General features: G+C 45.0%; 1 protein-coding gene across 3 annotated transcripts in view; it reads left to right on the forward strand.

Annotated features, from left to right (window-relative positions):
* The window catches only part of LOC109888350 (protein tweety homolog 2-like), an 81,017-nt gene that overhangs the window by 52,559 nt on the left and 15,958 nt on the right, over window positions 1-12,500 (forward strand). For 2 of the 3 annotated variants that reach the window (XM_031821215.1, XM_031821216.1), the window contains exons 4-6: window positions 3,786-4,006; window positions 7,945-8,040; window positions 10,961-11,033. In XM_031821215.1, coding sequence (XP_031677075.1) covers window positions 3,786-4,006; window positions 7,945-8,040; window positions 10,961-11,033 — 390 coding nt within the window. Of the gene's footprint in view, window positions 1-3,785; window positions 4,007-4,054; window positions 4,082-7,944; window positions 8,041-10,960; window positions 11,034-12,500 lie in introns of those variants that run through there. The other variant, XM_031821217.1, reaches the window with a different exon arrangement.

Below are 12,500 nucleotides of genomic sequence, written 5' to 3' on the forward strand. Positions count from 1 at the left end.
ATAGACTGTGAGGCTTCCACCTCTCCTTCCAGACCAGGTAGACCTATAGACTGTGAGGCTTCCACCTCTCCTTCCAGACCAGGTAGACCTATAGACCTATAGGCTGTGAGGCTTCCACCTCTCCTTCCAGGCCAGGCAGACCTATAGACTGTGAGGCTTCCACCTCTCCTTCCAGACCAGGTAGACCTATAGGCTGTGAGACTTCCACCTCTCCTTCCAGGCCAGGTAGACCTATAGGCTGTGAGGCTTCCACCTCTCCTTCCAGACCAGGTAGACCTATAGACCTATAGGCTGTGAGGCTTCCACCTCTCCTTCCAGGCCAGGCAGACCTATAGACCTATAGACTGTGAGGCTTCCACCTCTCCTTCCAGACCAGGTAGACCTATAGACTGTGAGGCTTCCACCTCTCCTTCCAGGCCAGGCAGACCTATAGACCTATAGGCTGTGAGGCTTCCACCTCTCCTTCCAGACCAGGTAGACCTATAGGCTGTGAAGCTTCCACCTCTCCTTCCAGACCAGGTAGACCTATAGGCTGTGAGGCTCCCACCTCCCCTTCCTGTTGGTCGGGCTGGGGTGAAAGATGAACGTTGTGGTGTGTGGTGGGGGCAGGGCAGGGCATCAGAGCAGTTTCCTGGCAATCAGAGACCTTCCCGAGGGACCTGGGGAGGAGAGGAGGATGTGTTACATCGTGTCCTTACTGTCTTACAGTAAAAGTATTCGGCCCCCTTGAACTTTGCGACCTTTTGCCACATTTCAGGCTTCAAACATAAAGATATAAAACTGTATTTTTTTGTGAAGAATCAACAACAAGTGGGACACAATCATGAAGTGGAACGACATTTATTGGATATTTCAAACTTTTTTAACAAATCAAAAAACGAAAAATTATTATACAGTTTTATATCTTTATGTTTGAAGCCTGAAATGTGGCAAAAGGTCGCAAAGTTCAAGGGGGCCGAATACTTTCGCAAGGCACTGTAGCTCTCTGGCTCCATACTGTCAGGTTACTCTGTTCGAAGTGGTACTCTATTCCCTATGAATTTCACTACTGTTGACCTATACAGCGGGAACAATAGTACTATATACTGTATATACAGTACCAGTCAAAAGTATAGACACACCTACTCAAGGGTTTCTTTATTTTTACTATTTTCTACATTGCGCTTGATGTTTTTTTGTGACTGCACTTGAAGAAACTTTCTGTCTTAAAGTAATGATGGACTGTCATTTCTCTTTGTTTATTTGAGCTGTTCTTGCCATAATATGGACTTGGTATTTTACCAAATAGGGGTATCTTCTGTATACCACCCCTACCTTGTCACAACACAACTAATTGCCTCAAACGCATTAAGAAGGAAAGAAATTCCACAAATTAACTTTTAAAAAGGCACACCCGTTAATTGAAATGCATTCCAGGTGACTACCTCATGAAGCTGGTTGAGAGAATGCCAGGAGTGTGCAAAGCTGTCATCAATGCAAAGGGTGGCTACTTTGAAGAATGTAAAATCTAAAATGGATTTTGATTTGTTTAACTTTGTCTTGGTTACTACATGATTCCATATGTGTTATTTCATCATGTTGATGTCTTCATTATTATATACTATTATTCTACAATGTAGAAAAAATAATCAAATACAGAAAAACTCTTGAATGAGTTGGTGTGTTCAAACATTTGATTGGTTCTGTATGGTATGTATGGTATGTATGGTATGTATGGTATGTATGGTATGGTATGTATGGTATGTATGGTATGGTATGGTATGGTATGTATGGTATGTATGGTATGTATGGTATGGTATGGTATGGTATGTATGGTATGTATGGTATGTATGGTATGGTATGGTATGGTATGGTATGTATGGTATGTATGGTATGGTATGTATGGTATGGTATGTATGGTATGGTATGGTATGTATGGTATGGTATGGTATGTATGGTATGGTATGTATGGTATGTATGGTATGTATGGTATGTATGGTATGGTATGGTATGTATGGTATGTATGGTATGTATGGTATGTATGGTATGTATGGTATGGTATGTATGGTATGGTATGTATGGTATGTATGGTATGGTATGTATGGTATGTATGGTATGGTATGTATGGTATGGTATGGTATGGTATGTATGGTATGTATGGTATGGTATGGTATGGTATGGTATGGTATGGTATGGTATGGTATGGTATGGTATGTATGGTATGTATGGTATGTATGGTATGTATGGTATGGTATGGTATGTATGGTATGGTATGGTATTGTGTGTGTGTGTGTCAGTGTGTGTGTTATGCAGTTCAGGAAACTGTGTCGTTACAACACTAGCTTACTACTGGGACTCATTCAGGAAACTGAGTGGGCCTGAGGAGAATGTCAACAACACCAAGGTGGAGACTGAAGCATGGTGATGCAATTTACTAGCACATAACTGGATTGGTTTTGATACTGTCAACATAGCCTAGTCTAAGATACTAGTTGAACTAGCTGAACTAGGACTGGTTTTGATACTGTCAACATAGCCTAGTCTAAGATACTAGTTGAACTAGGATTGGTTTTGATACTGTCAACATAGCCTAGTCTAAGATACTAGTTGAACTAGGATTGGTTTTGATACTGTCAACATAGCCTAGTCTAAGATACTATCTGAAGTAGCTGAACTAGGACTGGTTTTGATACTGTCAACATAGCCTAGTCTAAGATACTAGCTGAGCTAGGATTGGTTTTGATACTGTCAACATAGCCTAGTCTAAGATACTAGCTGAACTAGGATTGGTTTTGATACTGTCAACATAGCCTAGTCTAAGATACTAGCTGAACTAGGATTGGTTTTGATACTGTCAACATAGCCTAGTCTAAGATACTAGCTGAACTAGCTGTACTAGGATTGGTTTTGATACTGTCAACATAGCCTAGTCTAAGATACTAGCTGTACTAGGACTGGTTTTGATACTGTCAACAAGCTTTTGACTGGTACTGTATATACTACAACAACTTGGAGTGGCAGATTTAAGGCATTGGCTCTAATAATGTTCTTAGGTAGTTCTGCTAGAGGCCAGTACTAGACATAGTAGAGTTCTGCTAGTGACCAGTACTAGACATAGTAGAGTTCTGCTAGTGACCAGTACTAGACATACTAGAGTTCTGCTAGTGACCAGTACTAGACATGGTAGAGTTCTGCTAGTGACCAGTACTAGACATGGTAGAGTTCTGCTAGTGACCAGTACTAGACATAGTAGAGTTCTGCTAGAGGCCAGTACTAGACATGGTAGAGTTCTGCTAGAGGCCAGTACTAGACATAGGAGAGTTCTGCTAGAGGTCAGTACTAGACATACTAGAGTTCTGCTAGAGACCAGTACTAGACATGGTAGAGTTCTGCTAGAGGCCAGTACTAGACATAGGAGAATTCTGCTAGTGACCAGTACTAGACATGGGAGAGTTCTGCTAGCGGCCAGTACTAGACATGGTAGAGTTCTGCTAGAGGCCAGTACTAGACATAGGAGAATTCTGCTAGTGACCAGTACTAGACATGGGAGAGTTCTGCTAGCGGCCAGTATTAGACATGGTAGAGTTCTGCTAGAGGCCAGTACTCTTCCCTTCTCCATCTCTCTCTCTCTCTCTCTCTCTCTCTCTCTCTCTCCCTTCTCCATCTCTCTCTCTCTCCCTTCTCCATATCTCTCTCGACCCCTTCTCTATCTCATCTCTCTCTCTCTCTCTCGCCCACCATCTTCTCTATCTCATCTCTCTCTCTCTCGCACACCATCTTCTCTATCTCATCTCTCTCTCTTCCAGGTCTCCAGTTCTCTGGGCAGTATGGAGGTGGGTCTGCAGCAGCACCTGAATCGTCTGGATGAGATCTTTGCTACGCGGGGAGACTATGTCCAGGCCTTGAGGTTCATGGGTCAGATGGCTGACAACATCATCAGACAGCTGACCGCCATGCAGGACCTCAGCAAGGCCAAGGTGGACCTGTCGGCCATCGCTGATCAGACAGATTACGTAGAATACTACAGGTGAGAAGAGGAAACAGACAGACAGACAGACCTGTCGGCCACCGCTGATCAGACAGATTACGTAGAATACTACAGGTGAGAAGAGGAAACAGACGGACAGACAGACAGACCTGTCGGACATCGCTGATCAGACAGAGAGACAGACAGACAGACAGACCTGTCGGCCATCGCTGATCAGACAGACAGACAGACCTGTCGGCCATCGCTGATCAGGCAGTCAGACAGACAGACCTGTCGGCCATCGCTGATCAGACAGACAGACAGACAGACCTGTCGGCCATCGCTGATCAGACAGATCACGTAGAGTACTACAGGTGAGAAGAGGAGACAGACAGAAAGACAGACAGTCAGATAGACAGGGAGACAGGTAGGCCGGCGGACATGCAGACAGTGAGACAGACAGACAGACAGACAGACAGACAGACAGACAGACAGACAGACAGATAGACAGACAGACAGACAGACAGACAGACAGACAGACAGACAGACAGACAGACAGACAGACAGACAGACAGACAGACAGACAGACAGACAGACAGACAGACAGACAGACAGACAGACAGACAGACAGACAGACAGACAGACAGACAGACAGACAGGCAGGCAGGCAGACAGACCAGTGAAGTGCTGCTGTCACTGGCCTATGTCTATTATAACTCCTCATGGTGACTACCAGCCAGTCTATGTGTCTCCTCTCATTGTAGTCAAGGCTCTAGACTGGGCCTGTTGCTCCGGCCTGACTGACTGGTGTAATCTGACACCTATATATATTGGTTTTCCAAGGCTGGTGAGTCAGTGTGTTATGAAGTGACTGCTAGAGGGGGTACTGTGGATGCGGTATGTATTGATGAAGAGGTGTTGTTTCACTGAGGGCAGAGGGGGATGGAAGGCACTCTTTCTTTCTCTCTTATTCTCGTTCTCTCACTCACACTTCCACCCCCTACCTCTCTCTCTTTCTCTCACTCCCACTCCCACCCCTACCTCTCTCTCTTTCTCTCACTCTCACTCCCACCCCCACCTCCTACCTCTTTCTCTCTCTCACTCCCACTCCCACCTCCTACCTCTCTTTCTCTCACTCCCACTCCCACCTCCTACCTCTCTCTCTTTCTCTCTCTCACTCCCACTCCCACCTCCTACCTCTCTTTCTCTCTCTCACTCCCACTCCCACCTCCTACCTCTCTCTCTTTCTCTCACTCCCACTCCCACCTCCTACCTCTCTCTCTTTCTCTCTCTCACTCCCACTCCCACCCCCTACCTCTCTCTCTCTCTCTCACTCCCACTCCCACCTCCTACCTCTCTCTCTTTCTCTCTCTCACTCCCACTCTCACCTCCTACCTCTCTCTCTCTCTCTCACTCCCACTCCCACCTCCTACCTCTCTCTCTTTCTCTCTCTCACTCCCACCTCTCTCTCTTTCTCTCTCTCACTCCCACTCCCACCTCCTACCTCTCTCTCTTCCTCTCTCTCACTCCCACTCCCACCTCCTACCTCTCTCTCTTTCTCTCTCTCACTTCCACTCTCACTCCCACCTCCTACCTCTCTCTCTTTCTCTCTCTCACTCCCACTCCCACCTCCTACCTCTCTTTCTCTCTCTCACTCCCACTCCCACCTCCTACCTCTCTCTCTTTCTCTCTCTCACTATCTCCTTTGCTTCCTTTCATTAGAACACATTTGTCAGCATTTATACAGACATTTCTCGAGACAAATGTAATAGCATAGCGATCGCTTAGTGCCGCTCCTCACCCACCCAGTCTCTTCTCTATAAAGATATGTGTGGTCAATTTACTGCAGGCTATCTGTTTGGGTTACCAAACAGATAAGTGGTTTGGGGCCCATTCCAAGCCATTTCAATCCAATACATTCCATTCCAATACATTCCATTCCAATACATTCCATTCCAATACATTCCATTCCAATACATTCCATTCCAATACATTCTATTCCAATACATTCCATTCCAATACATTCCATTCCAATACATTCCATTCCAATACATTCCATTCCAATACATTCCATTCCAATACATTCTATTCCAATACATTCCATTCCAATACATTCCATTCCAATACATTCCATTCCAATACATTCTATTCCAATACATTCCATTCCAATACATTCCATTCCAATACATTCCATTCCAATACATTCCATTCCAATACATTCTATTCCAATACATTCCATTCCAATACATTCCATTCCAATACATTCCATTCCAATACATTCCATTCCAATACATTCTATTCCAATACATTCCATTCCAAGCCATTCCATTCCAATACATTCCATTCCAATACATTCCATTCCAATACATTCTATTCCAATACATTCCATTCCAATACATTCCATTCCAATATATTCTATTCCAATACATTCCATTCCAAGCCATTCCATTCCAATACATTCCATTCCAAGCCATTTCAATCCAATACATTCCATTCCAAATGGCCGTTTCAAGACGATCTCACACTATGGATTCTCCCCCAGTTCGCCAAGTATGATGTCACTATAGCGCTAGAGGTGACCGTAGTTTTGCACTTTGACCTCAACATCTGTCACGCCCTGGTCAAAGTATTTTGTGTTTATCTTCATGTATTGGGTCAGGCCAGGGTGTGGCATGGGGTTTTTGTATGTATTGGGATTGTAGCTAGTGGGGTTATCTAGCAAAGTCTATGGCTGTCTGGAGTGGTTCTCAATCAGAGGCAGGTGTTTATCGTTGTCTCTGATTGGGAACCATATTTAGGCAGCCATATTCTTTGAGTGTTTTGTGGGTGATTGTCCTTAGTGTCTTGATGTCCTTGTTCTGTGTGTATGTGCACCAGTATCGGCTGTTTCGGTTTTCGTTACGTTCTTTGTTTTGTAGTGTTTGTATTAATTCGTGTTTACGTTCGTTCATTAAACATGGATCGCAATCTACACGCTGCATTTTGGTCCGACTCTCCTTCACCACATGAAAACCGTTACAACATCCCTCTTATTGAAAGCTAGAAGCTTCATGATTTTTCCACAGGGGCCAGTGGAAACGTGGCTTTATGTGGACAACACACACACACACACACACACACACACACACACACACACACACACACTGCAAATAAACATTTACATAGAAGAAAGAGAGACAGAGAGACACAGAGAGAGAGAGAGAGACAGACAGAGAGACAGAGAGAGAGAGAGACAGACAGAGAGACAGACAGAGAGACAGAGACAGACACAGAGAGAGAGAGCAAACTAGAATGCTATTTGGCCCTAAATAGAGAATACAGAGTGGCAGAATACCTGACCACTGTGACTAAACCAAACTTAAGGAAAACGTTGACTATGTACAGACTCAGTGAGCATAGCCTTGCTATTGAGAAAGGCCGCCGTAGGCAGACATGGCTCTCAAGAGAAGACAGGCTATGTGCTCACTGCCCAGGCTATGTGCACAGCTGCACTTCCTAACCTCCTGCCAAATGTATGACTATAGAGAGAGAGAGAGACACACACACACACAGACAGACACACTCTGCTTACTCATTCATTTATTCACTCAAACTCAAACAACCTTTCAATTTCAATTCAGACAGAGGTGAAATAAAGAATCGAACAGTAAACATTACACTCACACAAGTTTCAAAGGAATAGAGGCATTCTCTCCCTCTGAGGCACCTGATCCAAGCTTTCAGACAGAAACCTCACCTCTAGTTTCATCTCCGTACCTGGGTCATATCTGCAGCGCCTTTGTTTTGGTGCTCTCTCTGTGCTCTAGGTGGCTGACCTATCTGCTACTGCTGATCCTAGACCTGTAACACTGTGCCCTCTATGTTCTCTAGGTGGCTGACATACCTGCTACTGCTGATCCTAGACCTGTAACACTGTGCCCTCTCTGTTCTCTAGGTGGCTGACATACCTGCTACTGCTGATCCTAGACCTGTAACACTGTGCCCTCTCTGTTCTCTAGATGGCTGACATACCTGCTACTGCTGATCCTAGACCTGGTTATATGCCTGGTGGCCTGTCTGGGGGTGGCAAAGCAGTCCCGGTGGCTACTCACCATGTAAGTAACTGGTACCCACTCTGCTCTGTGTAGAGCTGATCAGCAGATATGGACATGTTTTAACACAAACACATTAACACATATTATCTCATCACCCATCTCCCCTGAGACGACTACCTACCATGTACAGTAAGTTACTGTAGTTCTGAGGTGACTACCAACCACATACAGTAAGTTACTGTACTTCTGAGACGACTACCAACCACGTACAGTAAGTTACTGTAGTTCTGAGGTGACTACCAACCACGTACAGTAAGTTACTGTAGTTCTGAGGTGACTACCAACCACATACAGTAAGTTACTGTAGTTCTGAAGTGACTACTAACCACATACAGTAAATTACTGTAGTTCTGAGGTGACTACCAACCACATACAGTAATAGTTACTGTAGAGCTGAGGTGACTACCAACCACATACAGTAAGTTACTGTAGTTCTGAGGTGACTACCAACCACATACAGTAAGTTACTGTAGTTCTGAGACGACTACCAACCACATACAGTAACAGTTACTATACTTATGAGGTGACTACCAACCACATACAGTAAGTTACTGTAGAGCTGAGGTGACTACCAACCACATACAGTAACAGTTACTGTAGTTCTGATATGACTACCAACCACATACAGTAAGTTACTGTAGAGCTGAGGTGACTACCAACCACATACAGTAACAGTTACTGTAGTTCTGAGATGACTACTAACCACATACAGTAAGTTACTGTAGAGCTGAGGTGACTACCTACCACATACAGTAACAGTTACTGTAGTTCTGAGATGACTACCAACCACATACAGTAAGTTACTGTAGTTCTGAGATGACTACCAACCACATACAGTAAGTTACTGTAGAGCTGAGGTGACTACCAACCACATACAGTAACAGTTACTGTAGTTCTGAGGTGACTACCAACCACATACAGTAAGTTACTGTAGAGCTGAGGTGACTACCAACCACATACAGTAGGTTACTGTAGAGGTGGTTTCTTACCCCCTCTGGACAATGGACACAAAAGCCCAGTTATATAGACTCGACCCAAAACTTGACAAGAAACCAACCTCACTATTCAATATCTGTGTCCAGCAGCGAAGTTTAAACAAGTCAACAACATCCCAGTAATTGTCTTCATATCTCATTCCCCTTTAATATGTCTGTGTCTGACTGTATCAGTGATGTTGCACAGTTCTGCTGAAGACTTCTTGTCTTCTCTCTGATGGTGTCCACTAATGTCTATCGACCGGCCTGCTCTCCAGTATGTGTACTACTATACCCTTAACTCATTATCAAGAGCTTTCAGCCACTCTACTGCTGCTGTAAGACTACCAGAGGAGAGATATGAGCTGAAACCATCCCCAGCCTTTTAACAACCATCTGGGAGCCCTTTGTTTTCTTACTCACTCTATTTATCTTTCTGCTGCTGTCTTCTCTCTCTACCTCTTCCTGTTTCTCTCTCTCTCTCTCTACCTCTCCCTGTTTCTCTCTCTCTCTCTCTCTCTACCTCTCCCTGTTTCTCTCTCTCTCTACCTCTCCCTGTTTCTCTCTCTCTCTCCCTGTTTCTCTCTCTCTCTCTCTCTCTCTCTCTCTCTCTCTACCTCTCCCTGTTCTCTCTCTCTTTCTCTCTCTCTACCTCTCCCTGTTTCTCTCTCTCTTTCTCTCTCTCTACCTCTCCCTGTTTCTCTCTTCTATCAATCTCTCTACCTCTCCCTGTTTCTCTCTTTCTCTCTCTCTACCTCTCCCTGTTTCTCTCTTTCTATCAATCTCTCTACCTCTCCCTGTTTCTCTCTTTCTCTCTCTCTCTACATCTCCCTGTTTCTCTCTTTCTGTCTCTCTCTCTACCTCTCCCTGTTTCTCTCTTTCTGTCTCTCTCTCTACCTCCCTGTTTCTCTCTTTCTATCTCTCTCTCTCTCCCTGTTTCTCTCTCTCTCTCTCTCTCTCTCCCTGTTTCTCTCTCTCTCTCTCTCTCTCTCTCTCTCTACCTCTCCCTGTTTCTCTCTCTCTTTCTCTCTCTCTACCTCTCCCTGTTTCTCTCTCTCTTTCTCTCTCTCTACCTCTCCCTGTTCTCTCTTTCTATCAATCTCTCTACCTCTCCCTGTTTCTCTCTTTCTCTCTCTCTACCTCTCCCTGTTTCTCTCTTTCTATCAATCTCTACCTCTCCCTGTTTCTCTCTTTCTCTCTATCTCTACATCTCCCTGTTTCTCTCTCTCTCTCTACCTCTCCCCGTTTCTCTCTCTCTGTCTCTCTCTCACCTCTCCCTGTTTCTCTCTTTCTATCAATCTCTCTACCTCTCCCTGTTTCTCTCTTTCTCTCTCTCTACATCTCCCTGTTTCTCTCTTTCTGTCTCTCTCTACCTCTCCCTGTTTCTCTCTTTCTGTCTCTCTCTCTACCTCTCCCCTGTTCTCTCTTTCTGTCTCGCTCTACCTCTCCCTGTCTCTCTCTTTCTCTCTCTCTACCTCTCCATGTTTCTCTCTTTCTCTCTCTCTACCTCTCCCTGTTTCTCTCTCTTACCTCTCCCTGTTCTCTCTTTCTGTTCTCGCTCTACCTCTCCCTGTTTCTCTCTTTCTGTCTCTCTACCTCTCCCTGTCTCTCTCTTTCTCTCTTTCTCTCTCTCTCCCTGTTTCTCTCTTTCTCTCTCTCTACCTCTCCCTGTTTCTCTATTTCTCTCTCTCTCTTACCGCTCCCTGTTCTCTTTCTCTCTCTCTCTCTACCTCTCCCCTGTTTCTCTCTTTCTGTCTCTCTCTACCTCTCCCTTTTTCTCTCTTTACCTCTCCCTGTTTCTCTCTTTCTCTCTCTACCTCTCCCTGTTTCTCTCTTTCTCTCTCTTTCTACCTCTCCCTGTTTCTCTCTCTCCCTGTTTCTCTCTCTCTCTCTCTCTCTCTCTCTCTCTCTCTCTCTCCCTCTCTCTCTCTCTCTCTCTGTTTCAGGATCATGGTGTTTGGGGTGATATCTCTGGTCCTGAGCTGGGCATCACTAGGAGCAGGCACTGCTACTGCCGTGGTGAGTGTCTGTTCTGTCCCGTCATCGCCAAACATGCTCGAATTAAAAAACTGATTCAAGTGATCTCATTCTTATGTCTTTTGTGATGTCATGGTCAGGTTGTGTTCTGATTGCAAAATGATCTTTTTTTTTTACGTCTTTCACTGGTTATAATCTGATTATCTGGCCAGATAGCAACCAAACTATGACCTGTCCTACACATACACTATCTATGCAAAAGTATGTGGACACCCTTTCAAATTAGTGTATTCAGGTAGTTCAGCCACACCCATTGCTGACAGGTATATAAAGTCGAGCATACATCCATACATACACCATATACAAACATTGGCAGTAGAATGGATTTAATGAAGATCTCAGTGACTTTCAATGTGACACCGTCATAGGATGATACCTTTCCTCCAAGTCAGTTCATTAAATGTCTGCCCTGCTAGCACTGCCCTGGTCAACTGTAAGTGCTGTTATTGTGAAGTGGAAACGTCTAGGAGCAACAACGGCTCAGCCACAAAGTGGTAGGCCACACAAGCTGGAAGAACTTGACTGGCTTGCACAGAGCCTGACCTCAACTCCATAGAACACCTTTGGGATGAATTGGAACACCGACTGCGAGCCAGGCCTAATCACCCAACTTCAGTGCCCGACCTCACTATTGCTCTTGTGGCTGAAGTGTAGTCCCCACAGCAATGTTCCAACATCTAGTGGAAAGTCTTCCCAGAAGAGTGGAAGATGTTATAGCAGCAAAGAGGGGACCAACTCCATATTAATGGCCATGATTTTGGAATGAGATGTTTGAGGAGCAAGTGTCCACATACTGGCCATGTAGTTTATGTGTGTCTACAGTATGTCTAGTCTTAGTGGGGTTAATGGGGCAGACTTTGTTAATAACAGGGCCATTCAGGATCCCTCTCCCCCCCCCCCTCCATCCCAGAGAGGAGCATGATGGGACTAGGATTATCCAGAGGCTGGGCAGCTGTGCTTCTGACGCAGGCAGGAGGGAGGGAGGGATTGAGTGACATGAGGAAATCATGAGCCTACATTTATTTGACCAGAACATACCCTGCAACAGTATCACAACAGTCAGAATTACAGTAATGCATGCCATGTTGACATCACTGACCAGTTTATCCACAAGATCATTGTTCCTCCTCCTCCTCAACCCAGATCATTGTTCCTCCTCCTCCTCCTCAACCCAGATCATTGTTCCTCCTCCTCCTCAACCCAGATCATTGTTCCTCCTCCTCCTCAACCCAGATCATTGTTCCTCCTCCTCCTCAACCCAGATCATTGTTCCTCCTCCTCCTCCTCAAACCAGATCATTGTTCCTCCTCCTCCTCAACCCAGATCATTGTTCCTCCTCCTCCTCAAACCAGATCATTGTTCCTCCTCCTCCTCAACCCAGATCATTGTTCCTCCTCCTCCTCAACCCAGATCATTGTTCCTCCTCCTCCTCAAACCAAATCATTGTTC

Source organism: Oncorhynchus kisutch, unplaced genomic scaffold, assembly GCF_002021735.2.
Source record: "Oncorhynchus kisutch isolate 150728-3 unplaced genomic scaffold, Okis_V2 scaffold3923, whole genome shotgun sequence".
Taxonomy (NCBI): Eukaryota; Metazoa; Chordata; class Actinopteri; order Salmoniformes; family Salmonidae; genus Oncorhynchus; species Oncorhynchus kisutch.